General features: G+C 40.9%; 1 protein-coding gene across 3 annotated transcripts in view; it reads right to left on the bottom strand.

The window, feature by feature from the left end:
* Positions 1-19,906, bottom strand: part of LOC126183524 (WD and tetratricopeptide repeats protein 1-like) — a 207,148-nt gene extending 187,242 nt beyond the window's left edge. For all 3 annotated transcript variants that reach the window (XM_049925587.1, XM_049925584.1, XM_049925585.1), the window contains exons 1-4: positions 19,667-19,906; positions 9,001-9,145; positions 1,748-1,878; positions 1,557-1,668 (exon numbers count right to left, since the gene is read on the bottom strand). In XM_049925587.1, coding sequence (XP_049781544.1) covers positions 1,557-1,668; positions 1,748-1,878; positions 9,001-9,063 — 306 coding nt within the window. In that variant the 5' untranslated portion in view covers positions 9,064-9,145; positions 19,667-19,906. The remainder of the gene's footprint in view (positions 1-1,556; positions 1,669-1,747; positions 1,879-9,000; positions 9,146-19,666) is intronic.
* Positions 19,907-21,288: the final 1,382 nt, after the last annotated feature.

Here is a 21,288-nt window from a genome sequence, read left to right on the forward strand (position 1 = left end):
AACTATTAGAAAGATTTAGAACTGCTCATAAGAGTCAGTGCACCATTAGTAAAGGAGATCTACGAGATTGGGCACTCTGAATTACAGGTGAGATTACCATTACCAATTTCCAGGCTTCTTCGGTCTGGGTACACAGATTCGAGAAATCATATGAAAAGAAAGTAACAAGATTACAAAGTTTACCTTAAGTAAACAAGTAGAGTAGATGTCATTAATAGGTAATACCATAGAGAAATTCGTAGCTGACATGAAAGCGAAGCTCCTTGTTTTCCTCTAAAACCAGTCAGGTTTTGTGCAAGAACTGTGTGCGAGCCACATTTGCATTTCAGTGGAGGGGGGGCAGGGGTGGGGTGTGTGGGGGGGGGGGGGGGGGGAGAAAGAAAGAAAAAAAAGGAAAGAGAGGAAAAAAAAGGAAAGAAAGAAAAAAACAGTCATTTGTGCTTTCAATGAATGCTACACCACACTCATCAACACTGCCGGTGACAAGTATACGCAGCTTTATATCTGTCTTCATGTACATCATGCAAATTTTAAAAACGGACAAAACTGAAGGAAAAAATTACTGTTTACTTGCAAAAATCTTGTATCCTATATAGCAAAATGTGGAAAATGGGAGAGAATAATTTCCAACAGTACATCTGAAACATCTGACGATTTGCGGAAAATAAGTAATTCCTTTTGTTGTACTCCTGGCCTGGACATAATGACATGTCTGTCTTTAAACAGCGAAAAGTCTGTCAATATAATTCAAAATACAGCTGGAACTAATAGTGTGATTCAGCTTCTTGATAAAAAAATTTTCAACAGTATAAAGCATTTAATAGAAAACTGTTGAACACTGTAATTTTTGATAGCACTTTGTCATCTCAGGTTTATCAGTGGGACAGTATTATTAACTTCATTCATTTCTGCATTGTCAATTTACATCACCATATTTTACGAATTTGATCAAGTATGCTCTGTATGTAGTACAGTTTTGTACAAATCAAACTAGTAATTACTGTACAGTAACTGACTGCATTAATATATTGCCAGGTGTGTCTGGTGTACGGAAAATATCTGTTTTCATCATCCAACAGCCACTTCACTTCACATTTTGTGATGATTACGTGGAATAAACAAGGAACTGTTTCACTGTTAGTAAAATTTACATTATTCAAAAATTATAAGATTTGTGCTACAGGAATTTTTACAAATATTTCACGTCATCTTTATGTTGTATGCAGTTAAGCTTCTAAAGTAAAGAGGTATTTTGCATAGGGAAGTTGAATGGGTAAATACCTCGTGTGTGTGTGTGTGTGTGTGTGTGTGTGTGAGAGAGAGAGAGAGAGAGAGAGAGAGAGAGAATGCTGAAAAGTATTCAATCAAAATCCTCACACACACGCAGGCACAAAAGCTGCATGACTGGTGCTACTGCAGTCAGTTGCCTGTAGATACTTATGGCACAACAAAAGTTTTCATAGTTTCAGTAGATTTATTATTATTCTAGTTGACTAATCATGTCACTATTTAACTTGTTAGCTAAATCTGAAACACTATCTCAAAATAACATTTACCTTCACAGTAAACACATTTCCATGATGTCCAGAGGGAAATGTATGCAGCTTCTTGTGTTTAAATGGATCCCACAGAATTATCTGGACATCATCTGATGCTGATGCCAAAACACTTAAAAAGAAAGAATTTACCAGTGAGCACAATCACTTTTTCATATATATGTTATAAACAGGTTAAGATTGACAACTACCTTCCAGCTGCATTCCATTCCAAACAATTAACACAACCATTGTGGCCTTGCAGCGTAGCCTCTAACTCTAATCTTCTGACTAGTGTGTCTGTAACATGTAACTTTTGTTGGAAATGACGTGCCACAGTTTCCTGTAGAAGAAATTGAAAAACTGTAATTCACACACAAACATAAACATTGTGAAGGTAAAGGGTAATATTTTGTTCTTTTCCTTGTTGTTCACCCATTCTCATTTTCTCCAAATGCAATAATTTAATTTACACTCAAGAAGAATATTAATAAAATAGAATTTTGTTAAAATTAAAAGAACTGAGACTTTAATGTATTGAACTAAATATTAAATTGAGAAAATTTAAAACTAAGCACACAATGGATGGGCAGTACATGTCTTCAGGGGGAGAAAGCTCTAGTACTCTTGAGAATGATGCTTAAAGCAGAAAGCAGTAATCCTAACGTTTGAAACAATATGCTCTTTCTTCATAGAGGGAGGAGGGATTGGTTGGACAAGGCTGGAAAGGGAAGGAAGGGGATCATGGTCACTCAGACCACAGGTTGAGAGGAAGCCACCTGTTTTGAGGAAGGAAGGAAGGCAAAGATGGAGGAAATGGAGTAATAATAGGAGAGTATCCTCCTAGTAGAGTATTTCTTTGTCTACTAGAACAGCACTCCTCTATTCTTATGCCATCTTCACCATACATATCCTCACAACAGGTGGTTTCTCTCTCTTAATCTAGGGTCTGACTGACCTGCCACTCCCTCCCCTTTATGCCTACAGCCATACTCAGGGCAAGTCATTTTTCAGGTGAATTCTTTCAAGAAAATGATTTCAAAGTCATTATTACACAGGTTTTTAACAGGATCAGAACGGAACTTTTTTATGGCTACTTACAAGCTGCCATTAGTCTTCCAAAATATTAAAAATACTCCATACCTCCAGGTCTAGGCCACCTCCTACAAACTATAATACGTGCATTCTTGACACCTTCCCCTTCCCCTTTCCCAGCTATTACAACCATTCCCCATCCCTCTTTCCTCTTGCCAGGGTATGATGCTGTGCATTAATGGGCAGTGTCCTATTTTCAAGTGGGTCAAGTTTACTTCAACCAATTGGGAGTGACTAGTATGGATGGGCAGTGAAGTGCGTGAAGTTGGTGCCTACTTCTGGAGCACAGAGGAATCTCTTTAGAACATCCCTCATTACCGTGTGTTCCTACAGTTCATTTTTGGTCTCCGACACAGAGGCTCGATAGTGCTCAGAAATCACATTTGCGTTGGTAGATAACACGCCATTGATGCCAGGGACACCTATTGGGGTCTGGTACCCACAAACACATCTGATCTTTGTCCAGACCTTGTGCAGGTGACGTATGGCACCCAATGGTCAAGACGTATCTCCCTCAACACTCCTGCTTCCATCTTTTGATAAGCTGGCGAACACGGGCATAGAGACGTTTAAAGGCTATGAGGTGCTCCAGAGAAGGGTGCTGCTTACGCTGCTGTAGAGCTCGCCGACACTCCTTAATTGCCTCAGCGATTTCCGGCAACCACCAAGGGACCGCCTTTCACCATGGCACCCTAAAGAGCAAGGGATCGCGCTTTCCGCCACAGTAACGATTGTTGTAGTCACCTGCTAAATGATCACATTGATGTTGCCATGGGGGTCACTACCACACAGGTCGTCATGTGCTCTTCAGAGGATAGATGGGAGGAGTCCTGGGCTGCAAATTGATAAATCAATGACCGAGTAACTACCTTGAGCCACACTGAAATGTGTGAAGGTCCCAGTATTTAAGAGGCAGAGGTCGAACTGAGGCAGTAAAGTTTTGACATCTCTGCCTCAGCCAGTAAGCTGGGTGCCACCCCACAAGGGGTTATGGGCGTTAAAATCTCACAAAAGTACTATAGGTTTAGGGATGTGATGATGATGATGATGTTTGGTTTGTGGGGCGCTCAACTGCGTGGTTATCAGCGCCCGTACAATTACCCAATCTTTGCTCAATCCAATTTCGCCACTTTCCTGGATGATGATGAAATGATGAGGACAACACAAACACCCAGTCATCTCGAGGCAGGTGAAAATCCCTGACCCCGCCGGGAATCGAACCCGGGACCCCGTGCTCGGGAAGCGAGAACGCTACCGCGAGACCACGAGCGGCGGACAGGTTTAGGGAGTTGATCAATCAGTGCAGCTAATACATTCAGGGGTACTGCACCATCTGAAGGAAGATATGCATTGCAGACAATGTCATCCTTATTCTGACAGCCACAGCTTCAAGAGGGGTTTGAAGGGGCACAGTTTCACTACAGACTGAGTTTAGGACATAAATGCAAACTCCACCTGACACTCGATTATAGCTGCTACGGCTCCTGTAATATCCTTTACAGCCACAGAGGGCAAGGGTCCGCATTGCCGGGAACCAGGTTTCCTGGAGGGCAATGCAGAAAGCAGGTGTAAAGCTTAACAATTGCCGTAACTCAGCCAGGCGGTAGAAAAAACAGCCACAATTCCACAGGAGGATGACGTCATCGTGAAACTAGCAAGGCATGGAACATTCAATGAGGCAGTTTACACCTCAGGGTCACCTGCTGCCACCGACTTACTGCTTGAGCAGTCTATATCCATTGTGTCTGAGGGTCCGACGAGATCTAGGTCATCAGAGGACACTTGAATCTCCACCTTATCCCCAGATGCAGAGCTTGTAGGTAGCAGTGGTGTGGGTGCCACCACAGTTTCCTTGGTCTTAGGGTCCTTCTTTTTGGACTTTTCTCGCTGCTCCTGGGGTTTCTCTGGCTGGATGCCCCCACCATCAAGGGGGCAGGTGTAGCCTTCTGGCTCCGAGAGCCGACTGGAAATCATGGAACTGATGGGGCTACAACAATTCTTGTGGCAGCGGCATATGAGGAGGTTATAGACACAGGATGTAGGTGCTCATATTCTCTCTTAGCCTCAGTAGGTCAATCGGTCCAGGGTCTTATATTCCTCGATTTACCTGTCTTTCTGTAAAATCCTGCAGTCTGGCAAGCAAGGTGAATGATGCTCTCCACAGTTGACACAGATGGGAGGCGAGACACACAGATTATTGGGATGTGATGGACGTCCACAATCTCAACATGTGACGCTGGAAGTACAGCGTGAGGACATATGGCTGAACTTCCAGCACTTAAAGCACCACATCGGGGGAGGGATATATGGCTTGACATCACAGTGGTAGACCATCACCTTGACCTTCTCGAGTAAGGTGTCACCCTCAAAGACCAAGATGAAGGCACTGGTGGAAACCTGATTATCCCTCGGACCCCAAAGGACGCGCTGCATGAAATGAACATCTCGCCACTCTAAATTGGTGCCCAGCTTCTTGTCAGACTGCAAAAGAAGGTCCCAGTGGAAGATAATACCCAGACCATAATTAAGCTCTTATGTGGTGTGATGGTAACAGAAACGTCCCCCAACTTATTACAAGTGAGTAAAGTCTGTGACTGGGCAGAGGATGCTGCTTTTATCAAGACTGACCCAGATCACTTTTTTGGACAAGCCCTCCACCTCCCCAAACTTGTCCTATAAATGCTCTACAAAAAACTGTGGCTTCATCAAAACAAAGGTACCATGGGTGAATAAGGTTCGCTGCCCTCCTTAGCCTGTCATTTCTCCTATGGTGTAATGATTTAGGATCATATTCCTAATGATGTGTAATGATTTAGGATCATATTTCCTTGCATTGTACTGAGACTTGAATGCTTATAGACTGTTGGTGATTGATCACCAGAAAGTGATGATGTGGTATGCTTCATCGTGCATCATCCGCCCTGATGCCATCACCCCGACCAGGGGTCCTCCCCACGGGTGCCACCCAGCTGCAGAAAAGGCTACCTGGCAGGATGGCCACTGCTGGGAGTCCCGATGCCCCAGGGTGATGGGCATCTACTCCTTGGCATACGTGGGGAGTTAATGGCACAGGCATCAGCAGAGTGATCCCTGTGTTGTCAGGGGGGCTACAACCAACCATAAGCACGAGAGATGCCGACCAACTCCACAGTGAAAACACTACAACCATTCGACAAGGAAAGCAGCTCAGTATTTCCCGCATGAGCATAAGCAAAGCCCACATGACCAGCATCCATCGAGCCAGCGGTATACTTCTGAAACCAACGAAAAAAAAAAGTCCTAAGGCACTTCACTAACAGGATGAAGGTAAACATTGCAGATGGCAATATCCTTATCCAAACAGCCACAGCCTTCAAGGTGTATTACGAGGCCCATGTTCACTATATACAGTGTTCAGAACATACGTGAAAACTCCTCCCAACACCCTGTCGTAGGTAGCTCGATTCTTATGATATTCACAGTATCCATGAAGGGCCAACATCCACAGTGCTGGAAGCCAATGCAAAAGGCAGGGGAAGTGCTTAAAAGATGTCGTATCTCAGCAAGATAAAAAAACCACTATAATGCCACTGGAGAATAATGTTGCTGGCATACATGAAGAGGCAGATTATGCCCTTGGGTCACCAGCTGCCACAGTTGAGGGGTTATGCCATCAAAATACATAGGTTCTGGGCTCCATTGTGGGGCCTCACGGGTTGAGTTGTAGTGGTCAAACAATAAACCAAATATTTATTAGTGTATAACTTAGTTGTTGGTGTTCTTCGTTCATGTTTAGCCTCTGACACTTTCAGTCCATGATTTAATTTGTGTAGAATTATGTACCAGTACATCATGGGCCAAAGGGCAGTGAGATAGTTAACAAACAAAGAAAAGCAGAAAATTATCCATAAAGTGGACAAAAATTTACATATGAAGCATGTTAATATTGCTCAAAAACTGAACATTCCTGCATCAACACTAAATACAATTTGTGATCAAATGGAAACAAATTGAAAACAGTATTTTTGGGAGGAGGAAATGGCAAATAAAAATGAGTGCACAGCGGGCAGTTTCCAGAACTGAAAATAAAGAAAAAAAGAACATGCCGTTGAAGTGGATAAAACAAGCTTGAGCTGCAAAAATTTCAGCTGGTGGTACTGTGGTTCAAGCTAATGCAAGTTTTTTGGCACAAAAGGGCACAAAAGGAGGGACTCGCCGATTCAAAGCACTCAATGTTTGGATTGGAGAATTCAAGAACCAACATAATTTGTTGTGTAAAAGTGTTTGAGGCAAGGTTGGGAGTGTAAACATTGACTGTATTCAGCCATGGAAAAATACTCCCCCACAAATCATAGAACGGTACAGTTCAAATGATGTTTTTAATGCAGGTGAAATAAGTTTATTTTATTCTCCTTCTGCTTGATGAAACTCTGTGCGTTCAGAGGGGAGAAATGATATGGCGGGAGTTTAGTAAAGAGAGACTTGCTGTCTTCTTACTTTGAAATGACAGTGGAAGAGAAAAGTTGGTGCCACTAATAATTTTAAAGGCATGGAGACCTCAATGCTTTAAAAATGTGCCAGCATTTCCATGTATATACACATCTAATGCGAAAGAATGGGTGACAACATATATATCTGAACAATTCTTGTGTTCCTTGGATGCAATGTTGGGTGTTAGAAATAGTAAAATCAATAATATGTTTAATGACTAGTGTGTGACACATTCCCACGAGACACGAGATGTCTTATCTATGTAATATGAATAGAATGCTTTTCCTCCCAACTGCACCAAGTCATCTCCAGCCACTCAACCAAGGCAATGTTACAAAATGCCTGAAACAGGAATATTCTTGTACAGAAGAAGCTTGCCTGCCTTCACACTATCAGAAAGTCAACCATCTTTGGCTTGCATTCTGTAGTAAGTGCCTGGGATTCCGTGCAAGAAAGCAAAAGCTCAAACCGCTTCAAGAAGGCTGGCTTTTATCGGATACCTTCAATATACGTCGTGCCAGAAAAAAAAGGAATTGCAGCTGAACAATGTCAGCAAATAATGGGCAAGAAGAAAACACTGATTACCTTAGCCTCAACGCATATGCTGAATGTGATAAAGACGGTGCCATCTGTAAATGATGAAGTCTTGCAGGAACAAATGGAATAGAAACAAGAAGAAAGTGTAGACAAAGATGAACCAGAACCTTTGTCAGTTACTAAACTATCAAAAGCTATTGAAGCAACGGGCGCAGTTAAGCATTTAGTTCTAATTTTTGAAGTTGACAAGGAGTGAGGAACAAATCAACTAAGAAGGATAACACAGTATTAAAATTGGGCCAAAAGAAACAGTCTACTATTGATGTTTTTTCGAACCTCTAGAAGACAGGACTACATACTGTGCCTTATTGTCTTATATTGCAGTTATGCTAAGATGTACGGTATACTGATAGTTTGTTGAAATAACAACCCCTATTCAGTTACTAGCTGTGATATTCCAAATATGTTCTTCAAATGGTGAATTTTGAATTATAATTTACTGAGTTAGCATGCCAGGAAATGTGGCATTTAGAGAGTGCATACTAGGTCCACTCCAAATCCCCAAATATTGTACCCTCACTTCCACATTTTCACTCACAAAAAAACTTAAATCATTGGCAAATTAGCTATTTTCAGGCAGTACTTTTTCCTGTATTTGGCATTCAAAATAATCTGTGGTCTCTAAAAAACCCCATTAATGAGATTCCATTGTATACTGAATGGCATTTTTCCGCATCTGCAAGTTTGGTATACCCCCCTCCCCACACACACACGCACACACACACACACACACACACACACACACACACACACACACACACACAGAGAGAGAGAGAGAGAGAGAGAGAGAGAGAGAGAGAGAGAGAGAGAGAGAGAGAGAGAGTGAGACACTCTACTTTCTTTAAATTAGTAAAATTTCAATATTTTTAATGTGAGCGTTTTCAAACTCTACTTGAATTCCTTCAAAAAACAGTAACCACATTGTACATAGAAAAATTTGAACAGCAATTTACGTAGGTGTTTCTCTTCTTTTGTTATGTGTACCACTACAGAGTTGGCATTACGTTAAATACATCTGGCAAATGTTTGAAAAAATTAGAACTCTCTCTTACTACTTAATAGTAGTCTTTAAGTCTCTCAATGATGTAACACCATAACACATTAACTCTGGTTGGCATAGTCCTTATGAATAAAATTTACAAGCTCATCTAAATAGTTTTCGTGAAGTGTTCTTAATAACAGAGTACTTCATTTAAGACTGTATGGATCAACTGTCACAGTTTAAGCCCATATCTTGGTAAGTAGTAAACTAAATATATTTTTAAAATAACAAAATGAATCTTAAATTTTAAAAATGGCTTACTCTGATTTCCCTCTGGCGAACAAACTGGGCAATGTTACGCCCACTGACCGAATTCCTCTTCATTGCTTTATTCTCAAACTGTGTCACGTGACAACCACTACCGTTGAGTTATAATGTTCCTTTACAGATGTCCATGGTGTAGCTCCTACAAGTAAGGAAATATTTCTAAATTTGTATGCAGTATTAATTAAAACAAGACAACTATATACACTACTGGCAAGACATGTAAGTTCAGATGACAGCATGAAACAGTCTTCTCTGTAAGTCACACATGCAATATTAAACCAGTTACTTATGAGGAGAAATGATAACATACACTCCTGGAAATGGAAAAAAGAACACATTGACACCAGTGTGTCAGACCCACCATACTTGCTCCGGACACTGTGAGAGGGCTGTACAAGCAATGATCACACGCACGGCACAGCGGACACACCAGGAACCGCGGTGTTGGCCGTCGAATGGCGCTAGCTGCGCAGCATTTGTGCACCGCCGCCGTCAGTGTCAGCCAGTTTGCCGTGGCATACGGAGCTCCATCGCAGTCTTTAACACTGGTAGCATGCCGCGACAGCGTGGACGTGAACTGTATGTGCAGTTGACGGACTTTGAGCGAGGGCGTATAGTGGGCATGCGGGAGGCCGGGTGGACGTACCGCCGAATTGCTCAACACGTGGGGCGTGAGGTCTCCACAGTACATCGATGTTGTCGCCAGTGGTCGCCAGTGGTCGGAACCGGACCGCAGCGACGTACGGATGCACGCCAAGACCGTAGGATCCTACGCAGTGCCGTAGGGGACCGCACCACCACTTCCCAGCAAATTAGGGACACTGTTGCTCCTGGGGTATCGGCGCGGACCGTTCGCAACCGTCTCCATGAAGCTGGGCTACGGTCCCGCACACCGTTAGGCCATCTTCCGCTCACGCCCCAACATCGTGCAGCCCGCCTCCAGTGGTGTCGCAACAGGCGTGAATGGAGGGACGAATGGAGACGTGTCGTCTTCAGCGATGAGAGTCGCTCCTGCCTTGGTGCCAATGATGGCCGTATGCGTGTTTGGTGCCGTGCAGGTGAGCGCCACAATCAGGACTGCATACGACCGAGGCACACAGGGCCAACACCCGGCATCATGGTGTGGGGAGCGATCTCCTACACTGGCCGTACACCACTGGTGATCGTCGAGGGGACACTGAATAGTGCACGGTACATCCAAACCGTCATCGAACCCATTGTTCTACCATTCCTAGACCGGTAAGGGAACTTGCTGTTCCAACAGGACAATGCACATCCGCATGTATCCCGTGCCACCCAACGTGCTCTAGAAGGTGTAAGTCAACTACCCTGGCCAGCAAGATCTCCGGATCTGTCCCCCATTGAGCATGTTTGGGACTGGATGAAGCGTCGTCTCACGCGGTCTGCACGTCCAGCACGAACGCTGGTCCAACTGAGGCGCCAGGTGGAAATGGCATGGCAAGCCGTTCCACAGGACTACATCCAGCATCTGTACGATCTTCTCCATGGGAGAATAGCAGCCTGCATTGCTGCGAAAGGTGGATATACACTGTACTAGTGCCGACATTGTGCATGCTCTGTTGCCTGTGTCTATGTGCCTGTGGTTCTGTCAGTGTGATCATGTGATGTATCTGACCCCAGGAATGTGTCAATAAAGTTTCCCCTTCCTGGGACAATGAATTCACGGTGTTCTTATTTCAATTTCCAGGAGTGTATTTAAAAGTACACTCGTATAATCCGTGATTGAGACCTCTAACACTTTCCAGAACAATCTTCAACACATATCAGGCAGCTCTCTTGTAATGCTGATGATATCTGCTAAGCTCGAAATGACAAATCTCACTGTGAAGCAGATGGTCGGAGTGAAAGAAAGGAAGCTAAGGGGTTAGTATCCCACTGATGATGTCATTATTGTACAAATATGAACAGAAAAAAGATGAGGAAGGTAATCAATCAGCTGTAGCCTTCTCTAAGTAACCATGCCAGTACTTGGCTCAATTGATTGAAGGATATCACAGAAAACTTAAACTTAGGTTTTGCCAAATATTACTTATCCCCACAAAGCAGTTTCCCACTGTGAAGTGATTATTAACGAAACGGTAATCCAGTCACACTACAGACCTTCCACCAATTCACTTCATGCTTCACACTCTTGTTACCATCTGCAATTCCCCAAATCGAACAACATTTTTTACAGAAAAATCATAAACAGTAATTACATGCAAAATTACACAGTAAATTTACATCAATTTTTAGAATCTTGTTGCCACTTATATCACTCCCCTATGCAAACCAGCAGTGTTGTAATTAGTTTGTCATATTGGTCTATAGCAAGTAATTACACATTGAAGCAGTGAAACATTCATACCAATACCACCTGTTTCAGTCTGCTGAAAGTTGAAGATCACGTGGGATATATCGAACATACTGATATCACCCACCAGTTCTGAGGCACAATGTTTTAAAAGTGCATAAAATTTTAATATGTGTAAAATACACTCCACAACAGTAGTTACTGTATTTTCATGGTATCACATTCAGTAGCTTCACCAACCCACAGTCAACTTTCAGTCTAACCTAGACTACATATCAATGTGTCACTGCAACTATGATTTCTCATTCACATTCATTGGTTTCACCAGCCCACAATGAAACTGTAAACTTTAAAACTAACCTAGATCCCAGGCTATACTACAGTCAACTCTCTCACCACATTCTGCATTACTAAAAAATAACACAGGAGGAAAATAAATATTGCAGTGATCCACCCTGTCTCGGTTCGTGTAAATACGATGGCATGCATCAAAATATCATTGCATTATAGGCCAAGGACAACATCTAGGTTTGATAGGTTCAGTCACTCAACAGGAATACTCGATACTAGTCATCGGCTTTGTCCAGTGGCATTATGTTCACGGCTACTGTGTATTTTCATAGTTTGAGTGTTAGTTGAATACGTCAACAAATATGGAAGCAAAAAATGCGATTGTGGTGACATGATCCGCAGCTTAGCCCATAGTCCAGGTTAGTTAAAGAGGTGACAGTCTAAGAGTGAGTTGGTGAAGCCAACAAATGTGAAAGCTATAAAACCTGGTTGTGGTGACAGACTGATTTGTAGCTTAGCCTCAGGTTTATGTTAGGTTGGAACATGACAGTTTGGTCTTGATTTGGCGAAGCCAACAAATGTGTTACCAAGTAAACCTTGTTGTGCTGACAGACCTGCAGCTTAGTCAATTTGAAAAAATTGCCACTTACATCACATTATGGTCACCACATTGTTTAAGACATTTTTTGCATGTTTCCTGAGCCCTGCACAAGGCCGCACGTACGGAGACAGAGCTCTCGTGAAAGATAAGTAATTTAGGTTGTAATTAATTGTAATTGAACACTTAACTAATTAAATACATTCTTTGGTGTACTCTTCAAGCTCACCATTAAAAGTTTTTCTCTTATTTGCATAGTGTTCTAGTAATTGGGAAAAGTTCATTTATTTACTTACTGCTGCTTAGGCCTAATTTTTCGAGTGTGTGTATTTAGCGTTATACCACAATTGGAAGTGCATTTGCTGTAATTTAACTGATTAAATACGTTCATTAAGGTGCTTTTCAAGCTCACCATTAAATTTTTTTTATTTTATTTGTGTATTGTTCCAGTAATCACGAAAAGTTCGTTTTGTTTATATTTCGCGGCTTTGCCTTACGTTCCGAGTGTGCATACTTGCGTTATACCACAATCTTAAGTGCATTTGGTATAAATTAACTAATTAAATACATTCATTAGTGTGCTCTTCAAGCTTGCCATTAAAGGTTTTTCTTTTATTTATGTATTCTTCCACTTATCGCAAAAAGTTCGTTTTGGTTACATTTGGCTGTTTAGGCCTAATTTTTGATCAAGCATATTTAGTGTTATACCACAAATTAAAGTGCATTTGGTAATAGTTTACTTACATATTAGTTTCCAAAACATATTTAGTGTCCTTTTGCATCTGTATTTAATATATTATCGTTATCACTTAGTAAATCTCTTAACTAATTTCGAAACTACCATGTATACTAAGTGTGTGAGCTGCAGTAGGAAAGTTAGTTCAGGGGTTTTGTGCAGCTGTTGTGACAGGTGGTTTCATTGGGGAAATTGTAGCGGCGTGGGAATTGGGGAAACAAACGAGACTCTTCCATTCTTTTGCAGGGTTTGCTCAAGAGATAGGATTATAGCTGAACAGGAGGATTATAGCTAAACAGGAGGATTATAGCTAAACAGGAGGATTATAGCTAAACAGGAGGATTATAGCTAAACAGGAGGAGAAAATTAGAGCCCTTCAGGCTGATTTGGACAGGGCGAGGGAGGAACTGAAGAGGTTAAGGGGGGAGGAGGGCAAACAGGGGTGGGAAGTGGTAGCTGGGAACAGGGGTCACAGAAACAGGACAGTGTCTGACAGTTTCCCAATTGGCACAACCAATAGATTTGCCTTGCTACCACAGTTAAGTAAGGAAGAGGCTCCAGTAAAAGTAGATGTAGTTAGGATGCAACAGAATCTCACTAGGAAACAAACTATTTCAAAAAAGTAGAAAGTAAGAGGAAAGTTCTGTTGCTAAGTAGCAGCCATGGAAGAGGTGTGGGCCAGATTTTGCAGGAAAAATTAGGTGACAGGTACCAGGTCACAAACTTTTTCAAGCCAAGTGCAAGTCTTAGCCAGGTGGTAGAGGATATAGGTTCCTTGTGCAAGGGATTCACAAAGCAGGATCATGTGATGATAGTGGGTGGAGTGGGAAACAGTATTGTTATGGATCAGGGCTACAGTATTGAGTGTGACCTGGTGAAAATAGCCTCGGCAATGACCCATACCAATGTTGGGCTGGTGCCTGCTTTCGTGCGGCATGATCAGCCCCAGTTGAACCGCTCTGTCAGGATGGTAAATATGGAGTTGGATCAGTTGCGTAGGGTGGCCACTCTGTCAGACATTGGATTGGTTACTGTCGAGGCTATTGATAGGGGGGATTTCACAAGGCATGGCCTACATCTCAATAGGAAAGGGAAGGGTAAACTGGCAGGGTTGTTAGCGAAATCCATAAGGGGAGACACTAGTACTCATGGATATACCTCTTTTTTAGACTACTATCAGTGTCCAATGTGAAGTTCAGGCAGGCAGGTGCTAAAGAGGTCCGAAACACAGAAAATTCTCACAACAGGAAAGTAAATAATAATGTTATCATATTTAACCAAAATATTGGTGGACTAAAGAAAAAAGTAAATTTTCACAAAAGTAAAGTAAAACATAATGTTACCATTTTTCACCAAAATATTCCGGGATTGAAGAGTAAAGTAGATGAGTTCCTGGTTTGTTTAGATGACATTGAATCTGATAATGTAATAGATATACTATGCCTGTCTGAGCATCACATTGTGTCTGATATGGAAAAGGTAAATATCAGTGGTTATAAACTAGGTGCACATATGAGTAGAGAGAATAAGGTGGGAGGAGGAGTTGCCATATATGTCTAAAGTTATCACTGTGTAGAAAGCTTAGATACAAGAAAGTTTTGTCTAGAGCAACATATAGAAGCATGTGCCTGTCAACTTAATCTGAAGGAGGGCTCTTTTATAATTGTAACAGTATATAGATCCCTTTCAGGAAACTTTCATTTATTCCTGGAAAACTTGGATGCCTTGGTGTGCTATCTGTCAGATAGGGGAAAGCATATTATTATTTGTGGGGACTTCAATGTTGATTCACTGAAAGAGTGTAATAGGAAGAATGACCTGGAAGTCTTGCTCGGTTCTTTCAATTTGACATCTGTCATTAATTTTCCTACTCGGGTACTAAAGGACAGCAGCACATTGATAGATAACACTTTCATAGACCAAGGTAAGTTTAAAAACATAAATTCTTGTCCTGTTGAGAATGGCCTTTCTGATCATGCTGCTCAGCTATTTACAGTATATGACATAGCTCCATTCAGTAATTCAAAACTACCCTCCAAAGTTGTGTGTTCGATTAATGACTCAACAATTAGAAATTTCAGAGAAAATCTTCAACAGTAAGATTGGGATGAGGTGTACAAGGAACCCGATGCTAATTTAAAATATAACTTATTTCATGATACACTTTTAAGAGAATTTGAAAACTATTTCCCCAAGAAAGTAGTTAAATCGAATTATAAGAAACCATGCAAAAAACCTTGGCTTACTAAAGGAATAAAAATATCTTGTAACCACAAAAGGGAACTATATCTAACAACAAGAAAGAGTAATGATCCAGAAACAGCCAAATATTATAAAAACTACTGTGCTACATTAAGAAAGGTTACTAAAAAGTCCAAAAGCATGTGCATCATGTCTTAGATTAGTACCTCTGATAACAAAACCAAAACAATTTGGAATATTATTACAAGGGAGACAGGGCAACCAAGAGTACAGGATGATGGCATCACCATCAAAGCGAATGGAAACTTGATAAACAACAAGCCGAAAGTCGAAAACATTTTGAATAATCATTTTTTAAATGTTGTAGAGAAAATAGGATCTAAATGTTCATTAGAAGAAGCAAGGCAGTTAATGGAAGAGGCCTTACCCACACCATTTGATACAATTGAAATTCCACCCACCTCTCCTTCTGAAATTAGGAAGATAATAAACTCTCTCAAGAATAAAAGCTCACATGGAATTGATGGTATTTCCAGCAGGATAATAAAAGCTTGTTCCCAAGAAATAAGTGGGATTCTTAGCCACATATGTAATAGAGCTATGAAGCAGGGTATTTTCCCAGACAGACTGAAGTATGTCATTGTTAAACCATTGCATAAAAAAGGGGATATGTCTGATCTCAAAAACTAACACCCAATCTCTCTTCTGGCTGCCTTATCCAAAATTCTTGAAAAAGTAATGTATTGTAGACTAGCTTCACACCTTTGTAAAAATAAAGTTTTGACAAAATGTCAGTTTGGTTTCCAGAAGGGTTTTTTAACGGAAAATGCTATATATGCTTTCACTAATGAAATATTAAATGCTCTGAGTAATCGGAAGTCACCCGTTGGGATTTTTTGTGATCTATCAAAGGCTTTTGATTGTGTAAATCATGGAATACTTCTAGATAAGCTCAAGTACTGTGGTATGAGTGGGACAGTGCTCAAATGGTTTAAATTATACCTAACTGGAAGAGTGCAGAAAGTTGAAATAAACAGTTCATGTAATATGCAAAAAAACTGGTGATTTCTAAAAATGGGGTGCCGCAAGGTGCGATCTTGGGTTCTCTGCTGTTCTTAATATATATTAATGATTTGCCATTCTATATTCATGAAGATGCAAAGCTGGTACTTTTTGCCGATAATACAAGTATAGCTATCACACCCAACAGACAAGAATTAACTGGTGAAATTGTAAATGATGTTTTACAGAAAATCATGAAGTGGTTCTCTGCAAATGGGCTCTCATTAAACTTCAACAAAACACAGGGAAATATGGAAGAGTCCGATCCCACCCATCTGCTTTGACCCATGACGTCACAAATATGGCGGAAACAAAAACAAACACACACACTTTCCACAAGAAGCCTAATGACACTAACGGGATAAGTGCGGGAAATGGGGTGTTTTGGGTGGGGACAAACTAAATATAAACAAATTTAGATGCCTTGCGTAGCTACATGTGAGTGAAGACAGCCATGCATGAATACCCACCCACCTTCCCAGGGGTCGTAACCCCTGCAACCCATAGAAGATAAAGATGCTTCAGTAGCTGATTAGTGTTTTTTGTCTTTTTAAAAAAAAATCTCATGGGATAGAACGAGCAGATCATAAATATAAATATAATAAACTAAAACAGAAATTCGAGGAAACAGATAATTAAAATGAGTAATAAGTGTTTTGAAATTAAAAAAAAAAAAAAAAAATCTCACGAGATAGAACGAACAGATCAGAAAAGTAAATAAAATAAGATAAAACAGAACTGGAGACAGCCACACTCAAACCAAACTCCGCGCCGTCAAGACGTCACACACGACAACACCCTTACGTTACGGGTCAAAGCTGACGCGTGGGATCGGACGCTTATGTCGACCCAAACACAGTATATACAGTTCCACACAGTAAATGGAATGACACCATTAATAAATATAGACTTCGATCAGAAATCGGTAGCTAAGGTAAAATATTCAAAATTTCTAGGTGTATGCATTGATGAGGGGTTGAACTGGAAAAAACACTGAGGATCTGCTGAAACGTTTGAGATCAGCCACTTATGCTATTAGGGTCATTGCAAATTTTGGCGATATACATCTGAGTAAATTAGCTTACCATGCCTATTTTCATTCTCTGCTTTCGTATGGCATCATATTCTGGGGTAACTCGTCATTGAGTAAAAGAGTGTTCATTGCACAAAAGCGTGTAGTCAGAATAATTGCTGGGGCTCATCCAAGATCATCCTGCAGACACTTATTTCAAGAGCTAGAATTCTTCACTGTAGCCTCACAATATATATATTCACTTACGAAATTGGTTATTAACAATCCGAACAAATTCAAAAGTAATAGCAGTCCACATGGCTACAACACTAGGAGAAAGGATGATCTTCACTACACTCAAGGTTAAATCTAACTTTGGCTCAGAAGGGGGTAAATTATGCTGCCACAAAAGTCTTTGGCCACTTACCTAATAGCGTCAAAAGTCTGACAGATAGCCATCTAGCATTTAAAAGGAAATTAGACGAATTTCTTAAAGGCAAGTCCTTCTACTCATTAGATGAATTTTTGGATATGGTAAGTGGGTAATTTCTCAACCCTCCCCCTCCCCGCCCCCCCTAAAAAAAGTGGAGTGTCAAGTAATATTTTGTTTAATGTAATATCTTGTATAGACATCTTTTATTAACCTGACACATTCCACATCATTACAAAGTGTCGTATTCATGATCTATGGAACAAGTACTAATCTAATCTAACCTACGTCACTGGTAAAGCCAATGGCTAGTGGCAAATATTCCTCTTCCTCTGGTACACCAACATTCTGACTGAGAAATTCTTATCAAACAGAATTGTTTGTCATTCACAATGGACAGACAAGAGCAACGGAAATACGGAAGCGTCCGATCCCGCCTGTCTGCTTTGACCCATGACGTCACAAATATGGCGGAAACAAAAACAAACACACACACTTTCCACAAGAAGCCTAATGACACTAACGGGACAAGCGCGGGAAATGGGGTGTTATGGGTGGGGGGGGGGGGGGGGGGGGGGGGCAAACTAAATATAAACAAATTTAGACGCCTTGTGTAGTTACAACGTGTAAGTGAAGACAGCCATGCATGAATACCCGTCCACCTCCCCAGGGGTGGTAACCCCTGCAACCCATAGAAGATAAAGATGCTTCAGTAGCTGATTAGTGTTTTTCGTCATTAAAAAAAAAAAAAAAAAATAAATAAATAAAAAAAAAAACTCACGGGATAGAACGAACAGATCAGAAAGATAAATATAATAAACTAAAACAGGAATTGGAGGAAACAGATAATTAAAATAAGTAATAAGTGTTTTTAAATTTAAAAAAAAAAATCTCACGAGATAGAACGAACAGATCAGAAAAGTAAATAAAATAAGATTAAACAGAACTGGAGACAGCCACACTCAAACCAAACTCCGCGCCGTCATGACGTCACACACGACAACACCCTTACGTCACGGGTCAAAGCCGACGCGTGGGATCGGACGCTTCTGTCGACCCAGAGCAACTTATCACACTGATATAACTGAGAGCTGCAGATGATCAGTATTTGGTACACATATTATCCGCTGACACGTTAAAGAAACAAAGGTAATGTCACATGCAGAAATGGGCAAAAACCTGATATTATGTAAAAATACAATATCAGAAGAGTACTGAGGAAGTGGGATTCGTTCATGGAGGTTGCCTAATAAATACAGGTCTAAAGTAACTCTCCTGTACTGATCATAAATGTAAGACACTTACCGGACAGAACAAACAAATGAGTCGGAGAAGATGCAATATGTGACCGTAAATGATGTGTGGAAACACACACACACACACACACACACACACACACGCGCGCGCGTTGCTTTAGCCACAATATACATTTCCAAATAATGTACAGCATTATGCCTTGGTTAAAGTTGGTTCGAAATACTGTCAGGAGAACAGTGGCCTATTGTCATGATCTGGCATTAAGGGATGTGAAGCCTTCATAGAAAAATTCTAAGTTATAGTGTACATTATCACATACACGCTCGCTATGCAATTTCAAATAATACCCTACACCATAATCACACATGAAGGGCTGGTTTTCTTTTTATTTCAGTCTGCTCTTCTCTATCCTGTTTCTGGTGCTACGACAAACTGTAATCAAATTTGCTATAGTCAGAAAGTAGGACTTAGCTGCACTGTCCATGTACTTAACGAGACGAATCCGACTGACAATTACGAAAAGAATGTTGGTTAACGTAACATCAAGTTTCGACTCACTACATCAGGGTCGTTTACCACAACTCTCACGAGCGAAGGTGTTTTTTCTGACTTCTGCAGCACCAGGTTGTAGTTACATTAAATGCTTCTAACACCCACAAGTAAACAAAGGGTCATATTATTTCCGACGTTTAAATGGTAGAGCACATTCACTATAGCTCTGTTAAAAAATATGTACGCTAATATCTAGACGCACTTACCCGCACTTTTGATACTTATCCACTTAAGAGAAAGTAATGCCTTTCAGTCAGCAGCACTACAATGACGCTTGTAAGTTTACATTCACTGCCTAAGAACGCGGAAAAACATTACCACTACCATATTGGATAGCAAGACAATATTCAACAAAAGTTACTTCTTCAGCACAGCGGCGCTTAACAATATTACCACTTATGTGGCAGTTACAAAACATTACACTGACATTGACAAACACAGTCTTCGGCATTATGGCAAAGACTCTCCAGTTGCTGCCAGAAGTTTCCTGTACGACGATTCAATTCGATCTTTTTGGTCGAATCAGCAACACTTATCCCTGTTTACAATAATTCACAATAATGCTCTCGAGAAAGAGTGTAATGTATTGTAAGGATTTTCTCATCATGGTACTTTGTAAATAACAAGCACATGTGACACAATATTAACGCAGGAGCTTTATTCCATCATTTAGCATCTAAATCCTTCCAGACACCGTGATTACATTAATTCCACTAGTTAGTAAATAAATTAAAATATTATGGCGTCACTGGTAGTGCTGCAAAGTGGTTTCACTCATATCCTACTAATAGAAAACAAAGGGTGTCATTACGTAACACTTCAGCAGCAGGCAATCAGTCATCATCTGTTGTTTGTTGTGGTCTTCAGTCCTGAGACTGGTTTGATGCAGCTCTCCATGCTACCCAATCCAGTGCAAGCTTCTTCATCTCCCAGTATCTACTGCAATCTACATCCTTCTGAATCTGCTTAGTGTATTCATCTCTTGGTCTCCCTCTACGATTTTTACCCTCCACACTGCCCTCCAATGCTAAATTTGTGATCCCTTGATGCCTCAAAACATGTCCTACCAACCGATCCCTTCTTCTAGTCAAGTTGTGCCACAAACTTCTCTTCTCCCCAATCCTACTCAATACCTCCTCATTAGTTACTTGATCTACCCACCTTATCTTCAGCATTCTTCTGTAGCACCACATTTCGAAAGCTTCTATTCTCTTCTTGTCCAAACTAGTTATCGTCCATGTTTCACTTCCATACATGGCTACACTCCATACAAATACTTTCAGAAACGACTTCCTGACACTTAAATCTATACTCGATGTTAACAAATTCCTCTTCTTGAGAAACGCTTTCCTTGCCATTGCCAGTCTACATTTGATATCCTCTCTACTTCGACCATCATCGGTTATTTTACTCCCTAAATAGCAAAACTCCTTTACTACTTGAAGTGTCTCATTTCCTAATCTAATTCCCTCAGCATCACCCGACTTAATTTGACTACATTCCATTATCCTCGTTTTGCTTTTGTTGATGTTCATCTTATATCCTCCTTTCAAGACACTGTCCATTCCGTTCAACTGCTCTTCCAAGTCCTTTGCTGTCTCTGACAGAATTACAATGTCATCGGCGAACCTCAAAGTTTTTACTTCTTCTCCATGAATTTTAATACCTACTCCGAATTTTTCTTTTGTTTCCTTTACTGCTTGCTCAATATACAGATTGAATAACATCGGGGAGAGGCTACAACCCTGTCTTACTCCTTTCCCAACCACTGCTTCCCTTTCATGCCCCTCGACTCTTATAACTGCCATCTGGTTTCTGTACAAACTGT

This window comes from Schistocerca cancellata, chromosome 4 (genome assembly GCF_023864275.1).
Source record: "Schistocerca cancellata isolate TAMUIC-IGC-003103 chromosome 4, iqSchCanc2.1, whole genome shotgun sequence".
Taxonomy (NCBI): Eukaryota; Metazoa; Arthropoda; class Insecta; order Orthoptera; family Acrididae; genus Schistocerca; species Schistocerca cancellata.